The sequence below is a fragment of the Pelmatolapia mariae genome, linkage group LG3_W (assembly GCF_036321145.2).
Source record: "Pelmatolapia mariae isolate MD_Pm_ZW linkage group LG3_W, Pm_UMD_F_2, whole genome shotgun sequence".
NCBI lineage: Eukaryota > Metazoa > Chordata > Actinopteri > Cichliformes > Cichlidae > Pelmatolapia > Pelmatolapia mariae.
In genome coordinates, this window is record NC_086229.1 from 90,033,634 (window position 1) to 90,061,216 (window position 27,583).

Here is a 27,583-nt window from a genome sequence, read left to right on the forward strand (position 1 = left end):
ACACAAATCAGTGAGCATGAGTAAAACATGTTTTTTTTCCTATTCAATAATCTCGAAAAATGTGCCTTAGTGTCCACTTAGAGTTACTCTTTTTTTTCAGAATAACTACATTTTTAAATGGATTTCCAATTCTTTTTGAACAACAGCAACAAATTTCCTTAATATACTATTGTGTTCTTTATATAGTTATTTTCCCCTTCTGTCATTTTGTCATCATACTGTAACCAACATGCGCCTCATTCATCTGTACGAGTATTACCAGCACATAATAGTTTGTGATCGTAATTTCACAATTTTGAATTTCGTAGCAAACGGTTTCTCAGATCCACTTCTGCAAATCATGTTTTTGAGGGTGTCGTGACAGCGTCAAAACTTAGGCAATACCAACAAAGATTCAGAAGCAAACCGAGTAAAGGCAGATCAAGTTTCACTGATTAGGGGGTCTGATCTAACAGAAATCAAAACCGAGGTATAGTGGGCTCAAAGAGCGCCATGCGTCTGCTGCTGGAAGTAAACGGTTTATTTCCCTCTCTGAAGTTTCAGATCCCCTTAGTAGTAATGGCATCACACAACTTCAGAAGAACAAGTTTTTCTTCAGTATAAGAAGGAAGTTGTGTAATCTGCTTTAAATAGAAAAAAGTGTGACTTTTCTTGGAGAAACCAAAGATTCTTTTCTATAAATGTTCTTCCTTACGTTTTCTGTGAAATGGCTAGCTTCTGTTAATCTTTCAGTCTCTAAGCCTGCATGCATGCGATTAAACTAAAGTCCAAATATCAGCACTCAAATTTCAAGCTGAGGGACGTGTCTGTGCTTGTGGACTCTGAGTCTTGTGTCCATTTAAAGGATGCCAGTTACATTAGATTTGGGTGGATGTTCCTTTGCAGGGTAGACGTGGGGAAACCGGGGTTGGTTGTCACTTTAGAGGTGGAATTCTATTGATATCATACAGATTGCAGTTTTCATGGGTCAGAGTAAGTTTTCTTGGTTTTGTTGTTATTGTATTAAAAGATGACACAATATTCGTCTTTTATAAAATGGTCACTTGTTAAAAAGCTGAAGGTAATAGCTTTGATTTAAATCAGTTTTTCACTAGCCAGCTAAAGGTTAAAATGTTGAGAGAAATGTTTTTGTTTTTCTTTCTTTCTTTTTTTGTTTCTTTGTTGGAACAATGGTTTGTGTTGAGCGATACACCAAAGGAAGTATGATGTTGATGTATTGTGTGCCAGAACTGATTACACCTGATTATCCCTGGCAATTCAGGGAGAGACATTTTTCGTAACTGTGATTCGTGTAACTCTGAGTAAATTACAGGGTTGCTAGATCAAGACTAGCAACCTTAAAATGGAGATCCCTGAAAATTTGCTTACCTGGATGATCGAGCACACGTGGAAACTTAAAAAGGTTTAGAGTCGGTTTGATAATGATGTCATTCACTGTGGTTCTCGTGTTTACGCTGCGCAGGTTACCTTGTGGGAAATCTTGCACAGACTGTTTTTGTCTTTTAAAAGATATAGACAACTGCTTTCATTTAAAAAATAAAATAAAAAAAAATATTATCATTGATATTATTATGGAATGTGGAAGTCGTTTTGTGTAAATTCCTTAATTTCACTTCTCTTAATTCACAGTAATTACCACTGCTTCAGCTGATCAGCAATTCATGCAAAACAAAAAGTGTAGCAACCAACCCTACTGTCTGCAAGACAAGTGTCTCCACAGCTGTACGACGGGACAAAACCCGGAGTGACATGAAATGAATCGAGATGTCTCACTCTGTGGTTTCTGGGGACGTGCACAACTGGATTCTGATGCAACCCTGGTGTAATGTCAGCAGGATGTCAGTCTCTTTAGTGAGTCTGCGCACCATTTCCACTCATAAACATAAAAACGACAGTGACGGTGGCCTGTAAAATTGACATTACACAGATATGAAATACTACACACAACAGCCGACATTAGAAAGCCATTTCATTTAGGCGTATTAAAGGCCGCCCGCTAAAACAGACGTTTAATTTATGTGACGCTTAAGAAAAGCCTTTAATCGTTGTCGTTACTAAATCCGTTAACTTACCGACACTCAGCCTAAAAAATAAAACATTTGATTATTTTGCTCCCACAAAAACCATTTTCGCTCTGTGGGGCTATTCTAATAGCTAGCGCTAAGATACAATAATCACGTTTAGCGTCTCAATGGTGCAGTTTCAAAATTAAAGCCCCAGTTACGAATACACGTTAAATTATTATCTGCAGGCTTTGCGGCTTTTATTTTTTACACACTAATTCTGGATTCCCGCTTACACACAGGCTAGCTTGACGCAGTCCTCCCCTCATCGCTGAACAACAGCGGCCTCTAGTGGTCAAAACAAGGCACTGCCAATATGTCGGCTCAGAGTGGTCCTGATGCTGCGGGGATGCAGAGAGCGGCGGTATGAGAGGATGTGAAGTATGTAAACCTTGGCAGAGAGGGGTAATCCTGGCGCAGTCTCTGTGGCGCAATGGAATAGCGCGCTGGACTTCTAATCCAGAGGCTCCGGGTTCGAGTCCCGGCAGAGATGAGTCACTCTGTGTGCCGCACGGCAGACCTGCGATATTTTTTTTATCAAATTGTGAGGGTGCGGGTGACATTTTGATTGCAGATGATCATGCTATTAATAGTCAGCCTTAACTGGGAGCTCAGAAGGTTGATGTTCAGCTACACAGAGCACACAAACATAAATATAACCTCGAGTACAGATTTAATGCAGGAGCTGCGAACATGAGCCTGCCTGTTCTGTTCTGATATCCCAGTCTGATTAGTTTATGCTCTCCTTACGTTACCTTATTTATGTCCTCTTTCAAGTCCTCACGCCTTTGGTACTGATTTAGTATTTATGTCTCCATTTTCAAGAAGCTTAAAACCCATAAAATAGATTTTATAGGTATATAGCTATAACATCTTGGATTTTAAACATTGGGATTTGTTCCCTCATTATATTTCTGTGTTTAAAAACTTTAGTAAGAGTTTGATAAACGTCATTTTCCAGTACCTATGACCAAACATAACAATCCTAATCCAACTTTGCAATGTATTTTACTGTATGTACTGTACTGCATGTATTTTAATGTATTTTATTTAAAAAAAAAAGTGAAAACATTTAGACTTTTGACTGTAGCCAGTGCAGTGTATTTATAGCACCGCAAGGCTTTTATCAGTATCATGTAGATGGCTTTATTATTATTATTATTATTATTATTATTATTATTATTATTATTATTGTTGTTATCAAAATATGATTACCTCAGGTTTTATCATTACTACATTTCGCCTCGAACATCCCCGGTGAAATGTGTGCCTGCGCGCGCATATATTTTCGGGCATCTTGTTCTAGTAGTGCTCAGAGAACGCGCAGGGTAGGTCTGGGTCCTGAACGCAAGGGGGCGCTCCAGCATCAGCGTAATCCCCGCTACTTACAGCGAGTCGGGAGGAACCAGCTCAGTGTGGAGACCTACTGAGCTGTGACAGCTACAGTAGGCCTGTCACGGGAATCCGTCACTAAAACCACTCTCCTACATGATGTGGCAAGAATAAGGACATGGGGTGTTTAGTCATCACAGTGGCATCACTGCGCAGTCAGTATTATTCTAATGATGTCGCTGTAGATTCTGTTGCTATAATAATAATAACAGAAAAACTAAAAACCCTTGCTGTAACCCAATGCTTGTAGTATCTCCTCTATTATTTTAGGTGCACTGTGCTTATATGTTGGTCATAACAACATTAGTTGTACACTACAGCCAGTGTCATGACATTTGATTATAACATCAGTTTACTACTCTAAGTCGTCTGGATTCACATTAGTGTAATAAAAAGTTTCTGTTCAAATAGATGACCTCACGTTGACCTTAATGTGTACATGTTGATAATTTTAGGGTTACAGCTTATTTCATTACCTAATGCCACACAGTAAGCAGGAGAAAACAAGCAGTTCCGGCTACAGCAAATGTGTCAAAATGATTATGCCTCTCTAAGCGGGTTTATTTTTTTATTTTTTTATTTATTTAATACCCCCCCCCCCCCTTTTTTTTTACGGTGTTGGCCTGTTAAAGATCCAGAGGGAGAGGGAGAAGGGGGCAGTGCTGTGGCTCTGCTGACGTGATACTGAGAGAGAGAAAGAGAGAGAGGAATGTGCCGCTAATGAGAATATGACGTCAAGTCGGACAGATTACTACGACAACACCGGAAGTAGCGCGCAGGGTCATACTCAGTAAACGTTTACATTTATTGTATTTCACTGTCATTTTTGTTTTTACGTATCATAGAGGGTTAAGAAGAAATTAACGGCATTCGAGTCGTTAGAATATTATTTCTACTCGTCTAGTATTTGAAATGAGCTCTCACATTTTGTCAGAGTTCCCTAAAAAGTAAAAGTAATGCAAATAAAAATCTTAAAGTCACAGTAAACCCAACAGTATTAAGACCTTTCATACAGTGCTTCTGAGTAAATGCTTAGGAAGCAATGACATAGCTACTTAAAACCGCCTGCTTCGAATTTTATTTTGTTTTGACGCTCTAACCGGAAGTAAGGTTTGTAGTTGCCGCTCGCTTAGAGCCTCGGTGTAGTAGAAAACGGACTGTCGCTTGAGAGAGCAGGAGAGAGGTAAAGAAAAAAAAGCAGTGAAATGGTATAAAACTCGAGCCAGTGCAAGCCTAGTAAGGGGGGAGACGAGGAGGGACAACGCCAGAGGATTATTGTTCTGTCTGTAATTACCGTCAAAGTCCTGTAAACTCCCGCTTTTTGATGCTGTCCTCACGGAGGTTTGAGCCAATAACGGACTTATTGGTCGGCTGAACCATGCAGAGGCTGCTCCTCCTGAGTTTGGTGCTGAGTTTTCAAACTGGTAAGACTACATTTTCTCTTTCTTTCGAGCTCGAATAACTCAAATGTTTGTGTGTGTGTGTGTGTGTGTACATTAAGCTCAGTGCACACGGAGCCTGTCGTTAATTTTTACTGTGTGTGTAGAAACTAACGAGAGGGGATCTGATATGATTTCATTCCCATATGAACCGCAGCGATGGATCACCTTGTGAGCGCGTGTAGCTGCGTACGAGCACGCAGAGCGCGCGCGCGTGTGACTGCACCGCGGCAATTACACTCTTTTTTTTAGGATTATTGTCGCGCGCATCTGGCGTGCGACTACAGGCGTTCGATTGTGTGCGCGCGTGCGTCTAACTTGAACATGACTGGTGTGGCGCGCGCTCACCGGCCTAAATGACCTTTTGCGTATTTGACAAACTGCCAGCGCCGTTACTCAGACGGGTTGTGAGGCGCTGAGGACGTGACGGGAATGACAGTGATTGACCAGCGCTGCTCTACATGCCAGCAGCACTTCCACGCTGCTATCGCCTCTGAATGGCGTGTCAGTCAATGAGAGCTCTGCCACCATCTCCTGTAGTGATCCTCTGTGCTGAGAGGCAGCCGTCTCCCCCCCCGTTTCCCCTCTGTCTGCCTCGCGCACACACACCTCTCTCCTGCTCTACCTGTGCGCCTCATCCATTTCACCCTCTCCTTTGGCGTCCTTTGTGCATTTAACAGCAGTAGCCGCCATGCATCTGCACCCCCTCCCAACACACCAACACACACACCGTACCTGTGGGGTGCCAGGTATGCTATTGGCTTATGATAATCACAGCTGTAGCTGAGTTGCTAGGAAACAGGAGGCTGAAGGAGGATGAGGAGAGGATAATTTCTCTAAGCTACCTGTTTGATTGAGGCATATCTGTGTGTCTTTGTGATTGCACAGCCACAGCAGACCCCCCCGCACACACACACACACATACACACACACACACACACCCCTTCCCTCACCTTGGATGACCGGGGAGTAATGCAATGCTGGCTGCTGGGCGGCCAGGAGACCACTTCATCATAGGTAGGGGGCGTGTTTGGAGGAAAGGAAGGTATAGAAAAGGATGATGTCACCTAGTCTGCCAGGCTTTGTATTTTTTTTTTTGCTTCTGCTCAGCATCCACCCAGTAAGTGCTGCTGAGGGTTCACATAAGCACGCGAGGATGTACACGTACTAGGGAGCAGGTTCGTCTTCGTCTACATATTTGCCAACCGATGCGGCAGCACCACCATCGATCCCCCCTCATCGCCACCCTGACCCCTTGTTACTGTCACATGCCGTTCCCATTTCTCCCCCCTCATAAACCATTCAGTCCACATGACTGAATGTGCATGAGACACACTTGCTCGCAGCCTGTTTTACATGTGTGAAGCCCTGCGTCCCATTGTCTGCTACAGCTGTATAATCCATTATTACTCCACACTGTGCTCTCAAACCAGGAGATATCTGCTCTCTGAAGGCTCTCCCCGAGACGTGATTAGCAGGGCCGTACATGAGGGCTCAAATGTTGCCCAGAGATTTAAAAAAGAAATTTGCACTGGGCTACAAAAACAGAAGAGGAGTTGACATAATCCAGAAAGAGCTGGAATTCATATCACCTCCAAAGAGATAACAGTTGCTTTCGGTTTGGGAGCACAATTTCTTTTGCTTCTGATCCCCACTCTTATCTCTTCATTAGATGGGTAAAACAGTATTCCATAGCCTGCAATTTGCTCACATATAATTGCCTGCTAGTGTTAATGATTGGATGGTTATTAGTGGAGCAGCTAATTAAAGCTTTGGAATATCAGAATGTTCTAAGGTATTTAAAGTCAATGCAAGCGTTAGTTTGTCTGTACTAGCAGCAGGAGTGATTGATTCAGGATCCCAGCCTTGTATCCACATACCAGCCTAGTAATAAGTCCTAAGCAAGCGCTGCCATTAATGCTGCTGTTAAATGTTACTGCATAATCAATCATTGCGAACTCGCTCCTTTAACTTACTAATGAGCGTTCAAGCCCCGAGGTTGGACTTGCAGCACTGCACCTATAGCCAGACCCCGGGCCTGAAATGCTGACTCGGACAAAGGCTCCAGTGCAGGTGTACCATTTGTCAGCCTCTGTCCTTTCGTGCACATCCAAGCCACGAGCTGCTGCTGCCTGTACTGTACTCTCCAGCCCTGAATCACACAGCCAGGCTGTGAATCACAGACCTCAGACGGATTCCTGTGTTGTCCTCAGCTAAGAAAATATTCACATGCTGGAAGAGTCAGACACACTCAGAGGGGATTTTACACCCAGAGAAAGAAGGGTTCCTCAGGGGTTGTTTGATCAGAGAAGCAGTGGTTCAACTGCGATATGTTAATGACTCAAAGTGGGCTGTAATAGCTCAAATAAAAATGAAGAATTGGGAAAGGCTCATAAAGAATCCAGTGTGGTGCTAAAACACTCTGTTAAAACTGCTGATTTACAACATTACATACATTCTTGCCAGTAATAATCTGTGGCATTTCCTCCCTCTGAATAAATTCACAGATTTCTCATCTCTGATTCAGGCATGGTTTCTTTTTCATTAGCATGGGAATATCCCATATCACACAACATATGGCGTTTTTTTATTGTCCTCACAACAAATAAAAGAAGGATTCTGTAGTTAGTCTGGGCTGATCTCACATAGACAAGCCTCACTTTTTAGCTCATGAATGCATACTAGGAAAAAAACATCCAGGGATCAAAAGTTTGCCACAAAATGAAGCGATTCATTTGTTTCGACTCAGATGATGGCTACGGGAAATTAAAAAAAGAGAGAGCAGCACTAGTAACTGATGAAGAATAAAAGTTCCACCTACAGAAACTTGTCCTCCAAGTGGATTACCACTTTACACAACTATTTATAGCGATATGATGCTTTTTGAAAGCTCGCTGCTACGGTTTTTGAGGCTAACGAACCATTTTTTTCCCAGCCCTATACTGAGCCCTCTCTGGCTCAGAGTGTAGATCCGGAGTGACAGACTGTATGTAGCGAGGCAGAAGTCTGTTTTTAATTTTGATCCCAGTGAGCAAAGATATAGCTCTGCTGCATCCCACTGTTAATATGCGAATTGGGGTCATGGTTTTTATGTGATTCGAATGAAGCCTATTTACCAAAAAAGCATCTCTAATTGACATTAGCCACTGAAAGCAATCACTGAACCAGCTGTAATATAATGTACATGTACGCCCGTTGTTCCCCATTGGGTTCCATTCAATCAAGAAATTCTTGGCATCTCTGTCCCCCGCGGGTGTTTGTCAATGTGTGACATGTTGATTGCTTCTCTCAGTTGATATGTTTGTTTAAGGGCATTCCTCTGGACACGAGTGTCCTATTATGTTTTTTCAAGTGGCGCTCGGGAGGAGGAACGTACTCGCGTGCTCTCGGATGATCCAGAAAACCTCGCAGAAGTATGTAGTTGGATAATTCGCCGTCAGACTTGTGGTCCGAGATGAATTCGGTCAAAAGCGGGCGCGCTTACTTGCAAGCATCCTCAGCAGCTATGCACGTAAATGTTCCTCAAGTGAAGCCCCAGGATTTAAAGGCCTCATAATCTGATTGTGTTTGACAGGCCGGCGGCATACAAGTTATAAAAAGAAAAAAGAAAAAAAACCTTCCCCTTAAAAATGTTTCTTTATGCACAGTCCCCCAAGCAAGAGAGGAACACTTTATCACATCTGACTGAATCTATTGGCCTTGTTATTTTCCAAAACGGCACAGCCACATTTCTGTAGCAAGAAACAATTTGAGGTGATGGAGGGGTTACAGGAAAAAAAAATAGAAAAAATCCCCAAACTTTTGGAAGGCAGGAATGGGGGCAGAGAGAGGGGGGGTCGTCCTTTGGGCAGGTGGGTGAAGCAGGAATCGAGAGTGATTGCACTCTTTTTTTTGTTTGTTTTAGAGGTGGTGAGGTGGGTGGGTGGCGGGGCAGTGTTGTAGTGTAGGACGAGGTTGTGGATGAAAAGAAAAGCGAGCCGGGAGTGAGGAGAGAGGGACCAGGACGAAGGAGGAGGAGTGGTCGGGAGGCCAGCGGCATAGAGAAAGGGACTATTACTCAGGCTCGACTGCTCCCTCAGTGGGGACAGCGAAGCTGCTCATTCACACAGAATATGGTCGAGTCCGGTTCAAAGGCTACATTTGCGCTGGAATCACAACTGATTGAACCCACATATGAGTTGCCAGCCGAGCGCTTCCCCCGCTCCGTCCCCACTGAGGTTAATTGCCATTAGCCGGTGTCGCCGTTAACTTTCTTTTCTGCTCGTCTTTGACTTTCTGTCTCAGCGTGATCCCTTTTCTGCTTACCAAAGTTCATTCTTTCTCGCTTTCTGTCCCCTCCTGGACTTCTTTTTTTTTTTTCCTGTTTCACTCCCCTCCCCTCCCCACCTCCACCACCACCATTACTTCTTCTCTTTCCATCTTCCCCTTTCTCTCTTGCTCGCTCTCTAATAAGTTCCAGATGTGGTTCTTGCATTCCTCTGGTCGGTGGAGAGAGAAAGAGACGGGGTGGGGGGGTGGGGGTGGGGGGAAGAGTGTATGAGTCGGGGAGGCAGTGGGGGGAGGGGACAGGAGGAGAAGCACATGAATTAAAACAGGGAGCACATGATGAGGAAGAGGAGCCCATGTACTTTATCACACAAAGAAATGTGTGCTAGAAAACACGCACACACACAGAGGGAGAGCGTGTTAGTGTGTCTGTGTATTTGGGGGGTGCGGGTCCTGTAACCTCAAAAGTTTTGGGACATTCTCCTCCTCCTCCTCTTCTTCCCTCTCTCCCCCTCCTCCTCCTCCTCACCCCCTCCCTCTTCAGGAATGTGGCCTACGCTGATGATGTCACTTCATTTCTCTGCTCTCCCAGTTTCTGCTCCTCAGCAGGGACAGGGTCTGAGAGAGAGAGAGACAGAGAGATTTGACTTGTTCCATCCATCTTTCCTTTATGATAAAAGCATTAGGGTCAGCCGTCCAACTAAATCGGTTACCACAGCACAGCAACGCTCGCTGTCCTCATGTCATGGACTATAACAGCCTGCAGGCTAAAATGTTGTGGACTGCAAATAATGAGCCGTCTTTTAGTTATAATAATCATCAATGGCTTCAGAGTCGAGTCCTTAAAACAATGTTCTGCGCATGCTTTATTTTTGTCAGACTACAGCTGCCAACTTAATGCTCTACCCTCAAGGCTGCGTTTACCATAACCCAGTGTGCCCAAGTTCTTAGAAGCAGATTAACCCAATTTACATTTTGCCAAGTCATCACAAGTTTATATGAAGACACACTGCATAGCCAAAAGTACGTGGACTTCAACAATTTAGGGCAGGGGTGGGGAACTCCAGGCGTCAAGGGCCGGTGTCCTGCAGGTTTTAGATCTCACCCTGGGTCAACGCACCTGAATCAGATGATTAGTTCATTACCAGGCCTCTGGAGAACTTCAAGACATGTTGAGGAAGTAATTTAGCCATTTAAATCAGCTGTGTTGGATCAAGGACACATCTAAAACCTGTAGGACACCGATCCTTGAAGCCTGGAGTCCCCCCCACCCCTGCTTTATGGAAATCTTTCCTCAAGATCTTGGGCGATGTTTGGCGATCCTCCAGTTTATCCCAAAGGTGGGGGGTGCAGCTGATTGGATGGAGGGTTCTGTGCAGGCTGGTCAAAGTTCTTCCACAACAAACTGATAATGTGATAAAGCTGGAATGTGTCTTTTCCAAACTGTTGGCAAAAAGGTGAAATGTGCTACTGTTTAAAACACCACTGCGTTATTAAATCATTTTCTCTAACTGGAACGAGTTAAAAAGAACAAAAACACAAGTGCACTACAGTTTTGGGGAATACACCAGCTGTTGACAAAGTCTATTGCTGTTTTGTTTTATTTTTTTCTTCCATGCTTTTGCATCATATTTGACATTTTTTGTATGTCATCTTAAGAATCTGACTAGGTAAGTAAACTATGAGTCGACTGCAGTTGTGGAACAGCTCAACATCTTGCTGTTGAAGTTTGCTGAGTTGGCCACCATTTGTTTTGTTGTCTTTTGGTGGGAGTGATTTTTAATTTTTAAAAAATTGTGTTATTTTTTAAGTTTTCCGTTCCAACTGCATTGCAACATATTGCCTAACACAAATATTTGGCCCACGTAGAAAGCTATGATACAGATCAGTGAGTTAAAAAAAACAGATGTTTGCTTTTGTGAAAATCATTTTCTGTATTTCTTATCCTCATCCCAGAAACCCTCGCTTTCTAGTGTGTTTTGGTATCTGCTGTTAACAAACAAGCTTTCTTTTCAAAGAGACACGAGACACTGGAGGTGATATTGGACAGGGGGGAAGGGGGTGGGGGTATGTATGAATATTATTACACTCTAGCAGGTCAAGGCCCCCAGCTTTTATGGGATGCTTTTACTGACAGATGACATTGCAAGAGGCTACAGTACATACCAATAAAATTAGATTGCTCTGGATTGAATTAAAGCAGACCTTGGAAGGGGTGATTTATTGATGGGATGCTGCTTGTAAAATAGTCTTGCTGGATTCTGTCTCTGCACCATACTGTAACACGAGGTGGATTGAGGGACCTTGCCTGCTTGCCCGATCACGAGGATTTCGGAGGCAGTGTGGCTGCTAACTATCGTCAATGTGGAACCACTGCTGGGAATCACAGGTTCATTATGATATTGATTGTGCCAGTTGAATTTGGTGGCGACCCATGTGGCGCAAGCTACACAGTGCATATCTGCAGAGTAGCAGCTTGATATGTATGTATCCTCTTGTTCCAGCTTATCCAGAGGACAGCTATTGTTAGTTCTGCTCACCCTTGGTTACAGCAGAGTATCTTTTGTCAGTCGCTCGGCACGCTGGCCGCACAAAGGCTTGTGGATTACCAGCGACAGGCCGGCTTTCCAGCGATTGAGCATATTCATGTGGCCGTAATGTGTCAGAAGCCTCATCCGTGAATTATCATATTACCCACTAGTGATCATAGGGTTGCCATGGCCACTGTGTCTATCATTGTGTCAGTGGTCCTCACTGGGCTGTAGCCATGGTAACAATGTCTGTAACAGAGGTTTGGTACAAATAAAGCTCTTCAGATGTGAAATGTATGAGAGGAGCCCCAGAGAATGGAAGGGTGGCACACGCACACTTTCCCTGCGCAAATATTCATAGAAAACGACTCTGCACACCTTCACAGGAGCACGTGTGCTCACAGTTGTATCAAAAACGGGCAAACAAAGACCGAGGAATAATTTTCACCCCCCTCTCCACCTGCTATTTCCAAATAAACCTGCCTCCAGAAGAAGAACGATGTGCACAGAGATAGAAAGGCAAAAAACCGAGGGGGGGATAAGGTGGAAGGTGGAGGGGAGAAGGAGTAATAATTTTTAAGTAAGATGCCTGCCACACAAAAGAAAGTGAATAAGCAATGAGGAAGGGGCATGGCCACAAAAGAGAGGAAGAAAGAGAGGGGTCGCTAACTGCAAGTAAGGGGGGGGACGGCTAGGTAAGGTGACAGAGGAAAGGAGTGAGCGGGCAGACAATGCGGCAAACAAAGGAAGGAGTCTCTGAGTCTTTCTGTTCTCTCTCCCCTCTGCCCTAATCTTCCCTGTGCTCCGTCCCCACCTCCAGGAGACACCTTTGTGTTTGACTGACATGGTGTCAGCAGGCGCAGCGGGTCGCCTCCTTTCACTCGCTGCCTCTCTCCATCTATGTGACTTGCTTGTTCCTATAGCGCCGTCACCATGGTGATGGGTTATTATGGCCATCCTGCCAGGCGGCCATGTTGTTGAAAGAAGACAGGCACAGGTGGTAGAGTTCCCACAGCCAGCTAAATAAATGGAGAACGTGAATACACTTGAGTTAGCGCTAAAAGCTTTGGCTGATTTATCAATTAGACATTAATTGATAGTAGTTTTGATAGTGGAAGGTTTGTTTTAGTCTTTAATTTTAATATTTGAAACAATCTGAGCACTGCGGGGTAAAATGTGCTATAGAAATAAACTATTTAAAAATGGAGGCGTTCAGCTGCTTAAGTATCAGGGTTTGGTTTGAGGATAAACCGAATCTGTCTGCGCTAGGTTTGGGTGATATGTTTTTACCCAATTTGCCAATCTGACATTGCCAGTCCAACAACTGGTGACTACAGATATGTTTGAAGAGTTGTGTGTGCAACTGGTGCTTTGCTTCATGGTATTTAATATTGACCAGGTCTACACAGGACTTCATATGCTAGTCTCTAGCTCAATTCAGCAAAAAGAATGGAGACTTCAATTTACGGGGCTATTTAGCAATTTCCTTACCAAACTGAGTTTTCATGGAAGCAGATCACTCAGTTAGTATAAAAAGAGCACGGTGAGCTGATTATCTCCTGTCAGGCCATGGGAGATTATTAATTTGGGTTATGACTATCATTTTTTACTCAGATGTCCAATCACAGTGAGGGGAGGAAGGCAAATTCTATACCAACCAAACGTCACATCCTGTTTGTAACAGTGCTGAATAAGATTGAAGGATATGTTAATGTCACTGTTGAGTGGGTCTACTGCTGCCTCCATGTGCCTGAAAAGCACTTACTAGATCGGCCAAAAACATGCTTTGGTATACACATCCCCTCAGTGGAAATGTAGCAATGGAATAGACCAGGATTTATATGGCAGTTTTCCTCAAGCACTCAAAGTGCTTTAGACGACAAGACGTTTCATCTCTTGCATCACATACATTTTGTGCTGGCAAAACTTTTGAAGAAGGGTTGATGAAGAACCAAAAAAAGACATAAAAATACTTATTATATTTCAGTGGCACGAGATGGGGATAAATGAGGTGAGTAAAAACAAACACACAATGTTATTTCAATATCTTAAACACTGATGTGGGTTCAGAAATACACAACAGGTGCTTCCCTGCTTATTGTTTGAAAAAAATAAGTAATTTTAAAGAATCACCATAGACTCAGACATGAGTATATTTTATTGACCTAACACAGAGACAATTAATAAATACATTGAATAAATATATTTATTTAATGTAATTAATAATTCTTGCCATTCATCGCATATAGAGTAAATTTAAAAAATGTATGTAGGCTACATAGTTTGAGTATTTTTACACGGTGCGGTAGGGCTTTAAAACCTCATATATCCAAGTCAGTTTTTCAGGAAGAAAAAACAAATATGATCACAGAGCATGTACGGAGCGACACACACACAGCTACATGTATGCTATATACAGCAAACAGCGAGAGGGTGAGCCAGTGCGACTCCTATGGCTGCAACTTTGTCCTGAAACAATGATGTCATCCTCCATCACACTTCACAGCTCGGAGTCTGTGGACCTCGCCGTCTCTTTGTTCTCCCGCTCCTGCATCTCATTTTCGGCAGCCCCTCCATAGCACCAACGCATCGGCCACACACGGCGGCGATATGGAATTAGAGAGATAACAGAATCAATTTAGAGGGGATTGATTAACGGCGAACAGAGAGGGAGTGAGGGCTGAAAGAGAGAAATAATGAGAGCCCAGCGTAGCCGTCTGGCTATTAATTGAATAGGTGGAGGGAGGATGAGGTCATTGAAAAATGTTTTTTCAGGAAAATGGGTGTACCAAGCACGAGGGAGGGTTTCATCAGACACACAGATGCACATACGCGGGTGCGCTCGTAGACGCGTTTGTACAGAAAACTTTTTTTGGGCAGTTACTTTACACGTCAGCTGTTGCTATGGTGACGCAAGTCCGTGATCCAGCCAAGGCGGGGGATTGGCTGGAGGAGAGCGAGGGAGAGGAAGGCAGGGGGACTTTGTCGGAGGGGTACGGGGAGGGGGCCAGACACAAAGATAATTAGATCGATGCATAACAATCCATACAAATGGCTTTTTATTTAATAGCATCTAATTCAATGAGACTGAATGCCACCAGTCAAGCCTTTGCCAGAACTGTGGATTGCATGGCATCACTTCCAGCTTTGTCTCATATCCCACTGAGGTGAGGCAAACGTGTGTTTAAAAGGTGCAAACAAGTTTTGACAGTCGCCATCTAACAGCAGAATGTGCGGCAGTTTCAGAAATGGGGGACGTATAAGGAGCACACTCGCTAAAAATAGCTCTGAACGTCTTTGCACGCATAAACCTTTTCAGTGATTTTCAAATGGATGGTTCATTACCTTGCTATTAAAACACCGTTGCGTGGTGCGAGAGGTGCTCCCGGGCTAAACTGCTGTAGTAGTTCACACTGTGGCGATGTGTGGCCATGCTTTTGGTGAGTCACCCGACGAGGCAGCATGCGCTCGCCTTTGGCTTTGTCTGTGCTTTGACAAGCAGAGGTTGGTGTCTCAGTGTCTGCAAGGGGCTGTTGTCCTTAGCCCCAGATTAATCCTAATCCCTTTCCAAACTTTGGCTAGGGCTGTACTTAATCCCAGACCAAACCGAGACCCATTCCCAGTGGAAATGAAGATGCGCCGCTGGCTTCATGGTTTACGCCAAGCTGTGGTGTGATCCATGTTCAGGAAACCGCCTCTGTGTGTCAATTATATGGTTGGGGTTTTGAGTGGTTGTGTTTATGTGTGTGTTGACAGGAAATGGTTTGCCCATGTGGCGAAGGTTAGGTCATCCTTGCAGCCTATTTGTGTGCGTGCGCGTGTGTGACTGCAAGCATGTGCATGTGGTCGCATCCCTTTGTGACCGTAGTTTGTGTGGGGACAGGGTGCTCGGAGTCTCCCGGTGGTGTCTTGGGGATCGGTGACTCAAGGAAATCAGGACACACTCTAAATTTGTCACTGCAGCATAACCCACATAATGAGAGAATACAAGCTCTCTTGCATGCACTCTCCTGTCTTTCCTTCACTCTGGCTACTCGCCGCTTGTAGATTTCCTTCTTTAAACACACAGAGACGAGGACATACACTCATGTTGACAAGTGTTAACTGTGTAATATGGAAATCAGAAGGCGATGAGCACATGTTTAAATGAGTCAGTGTTTTCAGTCTTCAGCCTTTGCATGGGTGTTTTCTCTGCAGATTGTGTAGCCTCCACTCAGGAGTATTCAGTTTGGATTATGTTTTTGGTTTACTGAGGGAATACCTTCAGCTAGCGTAGCAGAGGTGGTGGAAGGAAGGATTTACTTGCCCTCAGGCTACTGTCGAGGTTGCGGGGTAGTTTAAACCCAGATAAACTCTCTTTACACCATGTATAACTGAGAAAGGCTTGTCACGCTTTTTAAGACGCTATAAATCCACACTCCGCATCCCAGTAATTAGCTTTAGAAAAGTGCAACTTTCATTTAATTGGGGTGCATGCAGGAAAATTAAAGGACAGATCTACCATCAAAAATCTGCCATCGACAATGATCTTTTTTTGTAATGGCAGGCAATATCCAAGCTAATTATTCCTTTTCTACCTTAATCACCTCTGCATTAATGTTTTATTTACATTAACTGCTCAAGGCACACTGGATCTTTACCCACTGTACCATCTCATTAGATCCGGCGTATGAGAAACAGATTCCAGCCACTCCTTTGATTTATCTTGTGCAAAGAGAGCATGCCACACCAACGCACTGCAATCAGCATTTCTTTATTTCCAATGGAAACGAAGACGTTGTTCATAATGACAATCCCACTGAGACTTGTTATCCCTGCTGTGTTTTTTGTCTGTACAATAGACTGTACAGACTTTTTTATGAAATCTCCTGAAGTCTTGATGGCAGTATTTTGGTTGCTATCAGGTTGTCTTTTTTTCCTGGAGCCAAACGTAAATATATTTGGACAAGAACGCGGAGTTTCAGGATATCTAAGAGCATCTAGCTTAGTCTGCAGCTTTTGGTACTCTTTTGGCTGTGTGGCTACACTGCAGACATAAGTACCTATTTTACTTTTACTCACCAAAACTAAAGCAGACGTTTTCAGCAAATAGATTTATTGCACAAGAAATTCAGCTGAGTAATTCCATTTTGGAACATGTATACAAAAGATGGATGTAACCACTGTTACACTGATTTTACTCACTGGTTCTTTTGTGAAGCCTAGATCTTTTCTTGGCTTTTCTTAAACGTCTTGGTTTTTTCAAACCGGATATGATGTGAATCCGACTGTGAAACTGGGGAACGCCCCGTTTTCATTGCTTAATAACTTGCAAATTGCTAGTCATTAGCCAATCAGTATACCCTAGTTTACCCATAGACCTTTGTACTAGTACAAGCCTTTTATGTAAGGAGTCTATGTAAGGAGTCTATAACTGTAGCCCATTAGTGATAATGCAGGTTTTCAGAACCTGGAAGCTACATCCATCTTTTATATACCGTCAGTGTTTTAGAACCAGCCTCCTGATGGGAGGAACTGCGGGCACTTAATTTTTCAGGTTCATTTTTCACTCGCAGTGGCTTCTGCTTGGTTTGAGCACATTGATTTGACTGTGCAGCTTGCAACTTTGCTTGATTTTAAATCACAGCAATGAAAGCCTGTTAGAAAACAAACAGATCTAAAAAGAACATTAATCTGGCATTGCGTGCACAGGAGTATGTAACATAAGTTTTTTTCCAACGAAGCTGCACCCACTTCAATCAATCAGGCAGCATACAGAGAAAAAAATGGATACGAATCTTTAATAATGCAAATAACACAAACGTGTTTGTGTGTGTGTTAATGAGGAATCTGTTGCTTACGGTAAGAGGATATTGGAGGATGATTTCAGGCCCTTTAAGAATTGATGTTCTTTTATTTTCAAAACAGACAGATGTAGATTCTAGTTTGAGAAATGCTTCATGTTGATTTGTTAGTGTTAGACAGCAATCACAAGTTCCTTATTTATCTCAACACAGTGAGTCAAGCTTGTATTGAGTGCCCATTAGGAGGATCATGTAGCTTTGGACTAATGTGCTTGCTCACTACTGAGAGATGACTTTTCATTATTCTTAGTTAAAAGCCTTTAACTAAGAACATTTTACTCCCAACTTCTCATGGCCACTCACTTTTGCTCTGTCATCTTTTTTTAATCTTAATTCATCGATTTAGTTCTTTGGGGTATTCCTCAGGGAGCAAATTAAGGACTAGAATATATGTTTTTTGGGGCAACACACTGAATTATTCTAGGTATGCATGCTGCAAAGCTCCATCTGCATCCAATTCCCTTTTCACCGTGTATCCTTGCACACCTCCTTTATCTTCAGAATATTAATGTGCTGCACTGTCAGGAGCCATTGTTGTGATTGGTACAGAAATCTTTTTGCATGACTGGGTTCTTTTGTATTATCAGGCATATTGTACCTCTGAAGATCACACCAAATATGACATGATGGGGAGAGAGTGCATGTCTGTGTTTGTGAAAGGGATGGGGAATGCGAGAGATGGGCACTGAGGGTCATGATGGGGAGGCAGGAGGTGGGGTGCGGAGGCATATGGCAGTTGTTAAAAAAAGTGAGAGAGATGGAAACCTTTGGAAAAGCGCTGGAGGGCTCAAAGCGAGAAGTGTGAGGGAATGAGAGAGAAAGAGGGTGTAAGGGAAACAGAAGGGCAAAACAAGTGATAAAAAAAAGTGGAGTGGACAAGTGAGAAGAAGAGATGGAAATGGCAGAAGGTGAAGAAAAAAGGAGTGAGGGGAAAAAGCAAGAGGAGAGAGAGATGGGTGAATGGGGGGATGAGAAAGAGAGGGAGAGAGAAAGTGCTAGAGGGCTGATATTTAATGTGATAAATGAGTTGTGACAGTCCGCCTCAAACCCCCTTCAAACCAGCAAAGGAGAAGCAACACAGAAATAGAAAGCATTATGGGTAAAAGGATATATACGGCGTTATGTATGTATATAGAAAGAGAGAGGTGTGTACACACTGTAGGAAAGGAGGGGTGGAGGAAGCAAAAGGACAGTTATAGACAGAATTATAGATGTACAAAGTGAAGGAGGCGAGTGGGGATGCATACATATACACCAAAAGCAGGGAGTGACGCGAAGCAATTTGGGTAAAGGACGTACAACGTTACAGAGAGAGAACAGAAGAAGAGAGGCAATGGCAAAGGAGGAGGAGGAAGGTGGGGGCTGGGGGGTGTGTACAATGCAGCAGTGGGTTAATGATCTACAGTACGAGATTCTTCGAAATAACAAGTGGGAGAGAGGGAAAAAATGGAGGCGAGAGACCGAATGGAAAGACTGAAGATTTGAAGCAAATCTTGCAGCGGCTGTCTCTCGTGTATCGTACGTGCACCATGTCTTCAGGGGACACCTAATTACAACTTGTCATCGTACTGCATGAAACAGTGGCTGAAGCCCCCCCCCACCCCACCCGTTTTCCTCATGGTGGTAGTGGGCTACAAACTGGAGTGAGAGAGTGTGGTAGACAATGACAGCCACTGTAGTTTTGGTTGGGGAGTGGAAGCCTGGGAGATGACTCATAGGCAGGAATGAAGAAGGGAGAAACAAGAGGGAAACGAGAGGGAGGATTGGGGAGTTTTGGAGAAATAAAAGTCAGGAGTGAGGGAGAAAAGGGGGTGTGAGACACCCTATGGCTGAAGTTGTCAGTTTGATCTCCTCTCGTGAGTGAGCGTTGACTGCCTCTTCCACTTCATTCTTTCTCTTTCTTTCTTCTCCAGTTCTGCTCTGATTTGCTCTTTTCTGACACCCCTGTCTCACCACGCTGTTCTTTGCTGCCCTGCGCCCTCACTTAATGCCCACGAGCCACTGTGTGATCAAACGTGGTAATTATGGCCTTCCATTGCTGCTGGGAGAATAATGTTTGAATCAATTAGCCATAAAAGGTATAGGCCGATACACTCGCACAAATGATTTTTACTTAAGCCTCTCTTTAGAGTGTACACATAAAAATATCTTATAATTCCATAACTTATCCCTCTGTTTTCTCCACCAGTGTGGACAGCGAGATTCTCTCAGGAGCCAGCAGACCAGTCGGTGGTGCGGGGCCAGAGGGTGATCCTGTCCTGTGTTGTATTCAACTATTCTGGCATTGTTCAGTGGACCAAAGATGGCTTGGCTCTGGGCATTGGAGAGGACCTCCGAGGTGAGACATCATACAGCCTCCCGAGGCCCTTCTTTCACTCAGTTGAGCATGTGACTAAGATTGTTTTATTATTAAAGCTGATTCTGATATCTTTGGATCGGAGCAGCTCTCGGGCTACGTTTCATGCTGTGTCTTTAGAGAAGCAGAAATTTTGATAGTGTCTGGACTTTTTTTCCCCCTGATTCTCCATTCATGAGGTGTCTGGCCTACAATATTTACAGTGCACATGGGTAAAGTTGTACTGTGCTATGGCACCAAGCTAAAACTGGGACTCCAGAAGGCATCAAGGTGCTACAATTGTTTAATTTCTTTTTGTTTTGTTTGTGTGACTTTTTCCGACAATCAGCAAAAATTGGAAATGCACAAACCAAAGTACATGCAAGGCAAAAGGGATGACTGAATTCCACCTTAATGAGAGCTTCTGCACCTGCCACAAAGTCTGAGTAGTAGGGCAGTTATGGAATAGCTTGATAGCATGTTGAAAGCCAATAGAAATAGTGCAGTGATTCGCTCTTAAAGTTTGGAGGTTTTATTAAAAGTTCTTTAAAGCCATATGAGGCTCAGCTGTGCTTTGGGCTAAATGTGATCATCAGCACAAAACTACCATCTATGATGGCCTCACAAAATAAAATAGTTAGCAAGACAAAGTTGCTAGAAGCCTGGCTCCAACATCATGGCCTTGAAAGGGTTTTTCAATTGGACTGGTTAACACTGAGGACTGCCACTGATATTTGTTTTTGTAATGAATTAATCTGCAGAGTACTTTCTTGATAGGGTAATGAATCGCTTTGTCTAAAAGTAAACCGGTAATAATTTCCATAACCCAATGCCACATATTCAAATGGTTTTAGTTGACCAACAGTAACCACCAAGCATCATCTATTCAGTGTGATGCTGTGTATGCTAAAGAAAAGCAGTTAGACTTTCACCTGGTCTATGCTGTGGCATGGTAGAAACATTGTTGCTTTTGTTTCTCTTGTGGACTTTGAGAGTTTTGTTAATAAAGCAGAACACACTGCCACATTGTGAATGATACACTCTCGCTCAGTGTTACTAAAGCCTGTCTCATTGTAACTGTGTTATCTAATGCTTACTAAGTGTTTTTGCTGGAGAAAATGTTGGTTACAGATGTGCCTGCGCGAGTTTCCCACAGTGATAAAAGAGGATACTGTCATATTAAAAAAAAAGACACATTAACTACCATCGCAGATGTCTCATCACTTACTGTTTATTACACTCACAAATATCCTTTTTGATAAAGTTAAGGCTGGACCAGGTATAGGCTGATAGGGGGTCATTTCATTGTTGGGCTATTCTCCAGAATCCTGCGAGTGTCTTTACATTATGATTCAAAGCACCTTGAGGTGATTTGTTGAGATTTGGTGCTGTATAAATACACCAGAATTAAATTGGAATCAGATTGTTGTGGCACACTGTGTACATCTTTCAGCTTATGATATTTTTAGCCATTTCCTCCACATATCTTCAGTTTTTTTGATGGGAATTTCTAAACTCCCTTGGGCAGGTTTTGTAGACACCCTTCATTTTGACTAAGGAACATCACCACCTCTGTATTATTAGCAGTGGGTGACACTGATTAGCTGCCTGCTGATTTTTATTGAAAGGTCGATTCATCGCTATATATAAGAGCTTCTGTTATGAAGCTCTCTGCCTGTACTGTTTCCATTTTTACCTCACATGATTCCTAGTCTGATTTTGCCTGACTTGGGCAAAACTTGGGGGCAAATGATGCATCTCATCGCTTGTTTCTAACATTGTCAGAACTGCACTGATTAGCCCAAAGGGACTAATGCTGGGGCTGTGCAATTACTGGTCTAAACAAGTGGGTACATTTTTAACTGATTGGTCTAGAGGGGCACTGCATCATCTGTCTCATGTTGTTGCCTTGTATTTGTTGTTATTGTTTTTCTGCAGATGTTGTCGATTTATAGTGTACACATTTTTTTCTGCTTGGCTCTGGATTACTTTTGTTTCACCATTTATTCCTCTCCTCTCCTCTCCTCTCCTCTGTCATCTTATTCCTTTGTGACCTTCCCATCTAAGATCCCTTGTTCCTTTCTTTCTCCTTTGCTCTCCTTCTTTCAGCTGCCACTGTTGCACTGAGGCCTCTCTCATATTCTTCTTTTAACTTGTCGGGCTCGTCTCTCCTTAGCTTGACACACTCTTATTTCATCCCCTCCTCTTTCTGTCATCCTTTCTGTCATTTCTTTCTCCTTCGGCCTGTCCTTGTCTGTCCTGCCTTTTCCTCATTCCTCCTTACTTTAGTTTATTCATATTATTACTGTAACAGTCTAGTGCCTAAAGCTTGAAAAACAAAACCCCCCCCCAAAAAACAAAAACGTGAATGAACACTGGCCACTTAGTGCACACATACTCTCACTGTGTGTGTGTTGTTTGTGTATGGAGCACTGTCCCTCTGCCCCCCACCACCATCCCTGCTTCTCTGGGCTTTTCATACGCTTTCTCGCCCTCAACATTTCACATGCAAATGCACGCATATACAAGGCACACGCATGCACAAATGCATGCAGAAAGAAGGACGCACAAGGTTAGGCGAGCTGCAAGGCTCAGTTCAGAGGCTGCACATGCGAACTGCAGCAGAGATCTTTTTTTTCACATGTGAACTACGTCTGGGCAGCAAACATGAATTCTGCACCATGGACTAGAGTCGATTTGAGTCCTCTAAAACGTTGCTGTCATAATGCATTCATCTTTTCCCCCTGCTGGGTAAAGAGAGCAGGGATGCCACCTAATGGTGAGAATGTATAGTGTATTGTGACACAGCTGGGTTGTATGCTGGATGGGGGAAGGGAAGATTGCAAGGCTGTGTCTCGTGTGTGTGTTTTACTGTGCATGCGCATCGTGAAACTAAGTGAATGCATGCTTGTTTTTTTTTTAAATCAGTCACGTCATGTGGCCTTGCTTTTCTCTGTTGTCCTTTAAGCTGATGGTTAAAAGGTCCAATTTCTACCTCACGTATGACACATATCTGATGATTTAAATCTGCGTGAACTTCAGCAAACTGCAAGGTATTGCAGAATATGTTGGGCCCTTGAGGCATGTGACTATGGGTAGTTAGTATTTGAAGGTTCAAATATAACAGATGAATAAAATTCTTCAACATAAGCACACAAGACAACATTGATACGTGGGAATAGATTTGAGACTACAGCTAAAATGTCAACATAAGAGTGGAAATACAGATTAAAAATGTCCCTGTTGCTTGTCTTTTTATTGTTTTCAGATGTGCCGGAACCCTAAACAGATATACAAAGCAAGCAATAATATAATATGCACTCTTTGTTTGTTGTGAAGCTATATCTTTGGTTTGTGTATGTGTGTTCCCAGCCTGGCCCAGGTACCGTGTGCTGCGGGTCCAGGAGTTGGGCCAGTACAACCTGGAAATCCTGTCAGCTGATCTGTCCGATGACTCCCTGTATGAGTGCCAGGCGCCAGATGCTGCCCTGAGGTCCAGGAGGGCCAAACTCACTGTCCTCAGTATGTTTGTGTGCATCTGTGTCTTTGCACATGACTATGGGATGCACGCGAGACGGCGTTTGATTCTAACTGCGCTCTTCTTCTGCTGCAGTCCCCCCAGACGACCCAGTGATTGATGGGGGTCCGGAGGTACTGCTGAATGCAGGGGAGTCCTACAACCTGAGCTGTGTGTCTCGAGGGGCAAAGCCGCCCTCCATGATCGAGTGGCTCAAAGATGGTCTACCTGTGGAGGGGGCTGCCAGCATCACTGTAAACCTAAAAAGACAAACCCACACATTAGCCCAGAAATACTGAACACACGTACACAGTATCTGCAGTTCTAACACTCCCATATGTGCGTATCTCTCTCTGTCTTCCTGTCCTCCAATCATCAGGAAGTGCTTCCAGACAGGAAGCGGGTGACCACACGGAGCTATCTGCCTATCCAGCCGGTTGACACCGATACTGGGAGGAACTACAGTTGTGTGGCCACCAATCTGGCTGTTCCCACTGGCAAAAGCACAACCGTCACTCTTAACGTGCACCGTAAGCAGTGATTTTCTTAATACAGACAAGTTAGCAAACTGAGAAAAAAATAATGTATTCCACATCTGAATCAGATTCCCTGACTAAAGCATAAATACATATATTAACAGCAAATATTTACTACAGAGACAAACACAAATATAATGACTGTTCCCCCTGCTACTTTTATTATTATTATTTTTATGACAAAAAAGAACAAGCATCATAATTTTGAATGTATACCATCTGCCACCAGATAAAAGCTTTTATAGCAGCTATTAAGTAATGCGCGGCAGCCATTTTGCATCAGCCTGTCCTCCAGATTGCTGCATGCATTAGATGTGCTAGGGCCTGCTCTTATGTGAGTCTCTTTTGCTCTCTCTCTCCTCCAGATTCACCAATAGTGACTTTGTCCATTGAGCCTCGCTCTGTCCTAGAAGGGGACAGAGTCACTTTCACCTGCCAGGCTCACGCCAACCCTCCTATCATGGGCTACAGGTCGGCTTCATTCTCATTTTCAGCATGCTTCTTAAAGTAGCCGTTACAAAGTCAAAGTCAGTGACAGATTTTAGTTTCAAACAAAGTTATGGTTTCTTTTAAATCCACTCCGTGTACTCAGGGAAACAATTTTAGGTTTCAATTCATGTCACACATGCTACTCCACTTTGTGTTTTTCCGGGGTTTTTTTGGTACATCTAACGCACTGTATTAAATCCTAGATGGGCTAAGGGCGGCGTGGTGCTGCAGGGTGCCAGGGAAAGTGTGTTCACCACCAAGGCCGACCACTCCTTCTTCACCGAGCCGGTTTCATGTCTTGTTTTCAACGCTGTGGGAAAAACCAACGTCAGCATCTTGGTGGACGTTCACTGTGAGTCACACTGTAGTCATCTCACTATGTTCAATCAGTTGCGGCCCACTTCACTCACTACGGTCCAGAGTCAGAGGGATAAAACACACCATTGTTGTGTTTCTTTTTCTCCGAGTAGCTTTTCCCCTTTTAGTCCTACTGCATTATTACTCTCTCTCTCTCTCTCTTTCAATCTCTGTCTCCAGTCGGTCCAATCCTGTTGGTGGAGCCACAGCCAAAAACAGTAGATGTCGACTCTGATGTGACCCTCAACTGCAAATGGGCTGGAAACCCTCCGCTCACACTCACCTGGTTCAAAAAGGGTTCAAACATGGTAAGAAGCTAAGAGCCCACGCTTTGCACATTTTCCTCTGTACTTGTGCTCACACTGTTTTTACAGGTCACACTTTCTTCCCAAGTGTTTACAAAAGCGCCCGGTCATCGAAAAGCATTATGTTAGATTTTCAAACACCATCTTTTATATTTATAACTTACATGAAACTAGGTTTTGATTTGTTGTCTATAGTAATATGATTCCAATTTAGTAACTCTATCCTAATCTATAATAAGCAAAAGGTATTAATAATATTTAATATTTCAAATATGTCAATAAAGTTCTTTTCAATTTGAATTTTAGCAAATCTGTTTGTAGACAAATGTCTGGTTAACTATTAGTAATTTGTTGCTCACATCTATTGCATCCCCCCCCCCCCGAAATGGTAAATTTAGTTGGTGTTTGCAAATAATAACCTGTATGTAAAAAATGAGTGTAGTGATCATGACATCACTCACTGGTTTACAAAGTACCATTTTTTATGGAGGATCGGGAGATGATGATTTCATGATTTAATATTGACTTGTGGAAAAAACTATGAGCTAGAAAATAAATTGTAGTAAAGTAATTACAAGTTACTTTTTTAAAATTTGGATATTAATACAATAATTCATTATTTGATCATTTCATGGATAATAAATATAGGAATTATAGATAAATATTTCTAAATTAACTATTAATCTATCAATAAATACTTCAAATAGAAAAAGGATTTACAGAAAAAATCTCAATAAACTCTCAATAGGAAACCTCATTTAACCTCATGTAGTTAAGCTATTGGATTAGCTGCCCCAGTTAGCATTTAAATAAATATTTGTGCTTGTTTAAGGACACTTAACCTCAGTTTATGACTGAGCCTGTATAAGAAGTATGCAAAGGGACACTGCAGTGAAATGATCCTCTAAGTGTGCTCTGGTGAACTCAGCCTGACCACCTGTTATAAACAACGTGCTAACATGGCTAACCGTAGCATCACTTTTAGCCTCATGTTAGCTTTTGAAAATATTACTAGCACTAGCTAGCTATCGTTTTTAGTAAGCTAATGTGCTCTTCACCAACAAAAAGCCTGTCACATTTACACACAGTGTTAGAGCAATAACTGAAACATACAACCTTTAAAATAATTATTAAAATGCTGTCTGTAAACACAGTCTCATCAGTCCAGATATTACCACATAACGTTCTGATGCTTAAAAGACTTTAGACAGGGTGATTACAATGACAGAACATCAGTTCAGTCATTTCTTTTATTATTGATATTCAGCAAAGTATGAGAAGTGCAGGAAAGCCAAGGACACGTGATGTCTGATAGACGGATCATAAATGGCCCAGCATTTTTCAAAGAATGCAAGCTGTCCAATTGTATGTTGGTATTGTTTCTGGAAATTGCACAGTTGGACTGATGAGTTCTGCAGAGCAGGGCATGGTACAGCTCAGGGATGAAAACTCTGTCTGTTCATCATCTACCTGAAATTGAGTTATTCATTATTTTGTCTGCTCCTATATTTTGTGCTGCTCAACAGAGCTGTAGACAGGTATAGACTTCTGGCTGATCTTGATGAGTGGTTGTTGCACAGAGGATGCAAAACACTGAGGTTTGTCTCCTCGCCAGGATTAAGCCATCCCTCAGCTTTAAGGTGAAGGAAAGTGGCATAGAAGAGATTCAAGGAAATATTCAAATACGTCCCTCAGCAGCTGCTGATGAATTCTAAAAAGAAAGAGTCAAAAATACTTGCAGGTCACTTTCACCATTCACTTAACAGTGACATCCAACTGCTGATAAATTTGAATAACTCTGATGTATAAAAGAAGATTTGGCCGATTTTTCATGGGTGCAACCCACATACACAACTCTGCTGCTCAACCGACAAATGCATTTTCTTTACAAATGTGGCACAATTTAGGGGAAAGTAAACAGGCTTTCAAATGGTATGAGATTTACTGACAATAAGCAAATCTACCAAACTCATACATCAGATGTGGTGTGATTTTACAGTACTTACGGTATGTTATTAAACCTTTGATGGCTAGGTGTGCAGTGCTCCTTAAATGGTTTTCATTGCTTAGATTTGTGTCAAAGTGTGTGCACTTGTGTAATTAAGACAAATGAACTGAAATCAATAGCATCATCTTTAGCCTTTCTCTTGATAGAGCACAGCAATACAAGGACTGACAGACATAATCGCCCTGTCAAGTTTTAAGGCTTCAAGTATCAGAAAATTATGTGTTAACATCTGGACTGATGAGCCCGTGTCTACTGCCATTTTTGTTTTGCACACAATTCCTCTTTTTAAATAGCATTTTTGAAAATCAATTTTTTACACTGTAAATTTGAAATGTTTTTTATTGAGAGTTATTTTTGTTCTGTAAATCCTTTTTTCTATTTGAAGTATTTATTAATGGGATAATAGTTAATTTAGAAGTATTTATATTTCTTATATATTCTTTCTTAAATATCTATAATTCCTCCTTTGGATGTTGATTAAGTAAAAAAATAATGAACTATT

At 42.7% G+C, this 27,583-nt stretch overlaps 1 protein-coding gene and 1 non-coding gene across 3 annotated transcripts in view; both read left to right on the forward strand.

The window, feature by feature from the left end:
* Window positions 1-2,482: 2,482 nt before the first annotated feature.
* Window positions 2,483-2,556, forward strand: trnar-ucu (transfer RNA arginine (anticodon UCU)). Its single transcript has one exon. It is a non-coding gene; the product is annotated as a tRNA-Arg (tRNA).
* A 2,026-nt stretch (window positions 2,557-4,582) lies between these two features.
* Window positions 4,583-27,583, forward strand: part of kirrel1a (kirre like nephrin family adhesion molecule 1a) — a 32,450-nt gene continuing 9,449 nt past the window's right edge. For both annotated transcript variants that reach the window (XM_063470241.1, XM_063470242.1), the window contains exons 1-8: window positions 4,583-4,879; window positions 19,723-19,872; window positions 23,242-23,391; window positions 23,483-23,640; window positions 23,766-23,916; window positions 24,288-24,393; window positions 24,615-24,763; window positions 24,949-25,076. In XM_063470241.1, coding sequence (XP_063326311.1) covers window positions 4,834-4,879; window positions 19,723-19,872; window positions 23,242-23,391; window positions 23,483-23,640; window positions 23,766-23,916; window positions 24,288-24,393; window positions 24,615-24,763; window positions 24,949-25,076 — 1,038 coding nt within the window. In that variant the 5' untranslated portion in view covers window positions 4,583-4,833. The remainder of the gene's footprint in view (window positions 4,880-19,722; window positions 19,873-23,241; window positions 23,392-23,482; window positions 23,641-23,765; window positions 23,917-24,287; window positions 24,394-24,614; window positions 24,764-24,948; window positions 25,077-27,583) is intronic.